At 43.9% G+C, this 2500-nt stretch overlaps 1 protein-coding gene across 1 annotated transcript in view; it reads left to right on the top strand.

Moving 5' to 3' along the window:
• The window catches only part of LOC115816477 (uncharacterized), a 35382-nt gene that overhangs the window by 20665 nt on the left and 12217 nt on the right, over positions 1 to 2500 (top strand). Inside the window, exon 5 of the mRNA XM_030779431.1 lies at positions 2101 to 2500. This exon is cut by the window's right edge and continues 229 nt beyond it. Within this exon, the coding sequence (XP_030635291.1) occupies positions 2101 to 2500 (400 nt within the window). The remainder of the gene's footprint in view (positions 1 to 2100) is intronic.

Genomic DNA, 2500 nt, shown 5'->3' on the forward strand with positions numbered 1-2500 from the left:
CTCTCTATCTCTCTCTCTCTCTATCCATCTTTCTATTTATCCACTTGTTTATGTAATATCCTAAAAGACATAATCCTTGTTAATCAGTTTTAAACCATACCACTGACCTGAATACTTTTTCTCTCTCCATCCACAGACACACAGGCACACAGGCACACAGACAGACAGACAGACAGACACACACACACACACACACACACACACCCTCTCTAAAGCTTACATGCTAGATTTTGGGGACCCAAAAAGTATAACAGTCTAAACCTGACCCTCATCCCCAACAATACTTTTCCTCTTCTGATCTCACCAATGTACTTATGTACTTATTTAATGTACTTATGTACTTATTTAATGGTTTTCAGAAATGAAGACTGTGATCTTGACCCAAATTTGACAAGGCGTCCCTGGCAGAGCAGTATTCTTTCAGTTACATGTCATCCTAAATTAGCAAAAACAAATACACACGCACACGCACACACACACACACACACACACACACACACGTTTGCACTTGCAGTCACCTGCTCAGGTAGAGCCTGGCTCCACCCACAGGCCGGCTCCTCCTAAATCACTGGTATTTGCTTTTGCCATTTCCTGTCAAACAGAGCGAGAGACAGAACGGCAGAGAGAAAGAGCGAGAGAGAGAGAGGGAGAGAAAGCAAGAAGGAGAGAACTAATTTCTTCAAACGTTTCCTCTTGTCAAAGAAGGAACTGCATCAACCAGAAATTTTCCAAAGACAAATCAGCCAAACACCATGCAGAGTAAGTGCCAAACTTTATCCCTTTTCCTAACAGCAGGTAACAAAGTTTGAGTGGTTTCCCTCCAAAAATGTGCTGAGATGTGGCACTGATAAGGCTATTATTATTATTATTATTATTATTATTATTATTATTATTATTATTATTATCGTAGTTACTATAGCTGTTGCTGTTGTTGTTGTTGTTGTTGCTTTTGTTGCTACTGTTACGTCTGCATCCTAAACAATATGTCAAAAATTAGCTGAAGTTAATATGGTTAACATTAAATATTGCAAGAATTTGATCTGTCATACTGATTGACAAGGGCCATAAACACTGAGAGATTATGTCATGACAGAAAACGTGTTTCATTCATAAAACGAATAATATCGATCCTGTACGACAGTTCGCTGACCTCATAAAAGTCTGTGACTCATTGTTCATCTTTTAATACTTTGTTTACGGTCGTATATTGGTGAGCCAGGATGAAGGCGTGTGTGGTTGTTTCGTTTCTTTTTTTGTTTTTTTTCAAGAGTGTAGCTAGTACGAAGGCAACTGTTGTGTTTTAAATGTTGAAGAGGTGCATTGTTTGGAAGGATCTGGTAATTCTGCATTCCTTAGCTTGCCTATCCTCTCACCTCACACATGGAAAGAATTTTCATCTTGCTTGTGACTGATAATGCAGTGTTGGCTCACATGTGCGTTTGCGTAACTGTAATCAGAGTTAATTTTGTTTTTTGTTTTTTTTCCGTCAGAGAATGACAATGCTGAATTCAGTGTCTGTCTGCATGAAGATGCTTCTTGTCTCTAATGGCTCTGTTATTTTGAGAAGCACTCTCACGTTTTGATTCTGTGCAGTTTAGGTTAAATATGTAGATGCTGTTGTATTTGGACATGTTGTTTGATTGTGAATGCAGGTGCTTGCATGCGTGTGTGTGTGTGTGTATGTGTGTGTCTATGTGTGTGTGTGTGTGTGAGAGAGAGAGAGAGAGAGAGAGAGAGAGAGAGAGAGAGAGAGAGAGAAAGAGAGTGTATCTTAGTCATATTGTGATATGACGTATGAACCTGTGTTTTATGTGCTGATAACAAATATGTCTCATCTTATCTTATCTTATCTTATCTTATCTGTTCTCTCTCTCTCTCTCTCTCTCTCTCTCTCTCTCTCTCTCTCTGTCTCTCTCTCTCACCCTTTCTCTCTCTCACCCTTTCTCTCTCTCTCTCACCCTTTCTGTGTCTCTCAACTTTGTCCTCTCCCATGCATCTATTTTCTCATCCTACTCTGAACTATTCCATTTGAACATCTTACCCCCCCCCCCCCCCCCCCCCGCCCCCCTCCCGACACTTTGACCTTTGGTGTGAACTTAGGTCTGGCCTCCCCAGGACTGCGCACACTGTCAGAGGAGCAGTTCCAATGCTCGATCTGCCTGGAGACCTTCGTGGAACCCGTGTCCACTCCCTGTGGACACACCTTCTGCAAAGCCTGTCTGCAGGGCTACTGGAACCACAGCAAGAAGTTCCTCTGTCCCATGTGCAAGAAAAGTTACTCCAAAAGGCCGGAGCTCAGCGTGAACCGGGTACTGGCCGAGATCTCCTCTCAGTTCCAGGGCCTCACCGTTCTGGCCCCTGCCGAGGGGGCCGGGGGCGCCCACGGGGCCGGGCAGGGGGAGTCCGAGTCGTCCGATTTCGCCCGTCCCGGAGACGTCCCCTGCGACGCTTGCATCGGGAGGAAGATGAAGGCGCTTAAGTCTTGCCTGAGCTGCCCGGG

Source organism: Chanos chanos, chromosome 7, assembly GCF_902362185.1.
Source record: "Chanos chanos chromosome 7, fChaCha1.1, whole genome shotgun sequence".
Taxonomy (NCBI): Eukaryota; Metazoa; Chordata; class Actinopteri; order Gonorynchiformes; family Chanidae; genus Chanos; species Chanos chanos.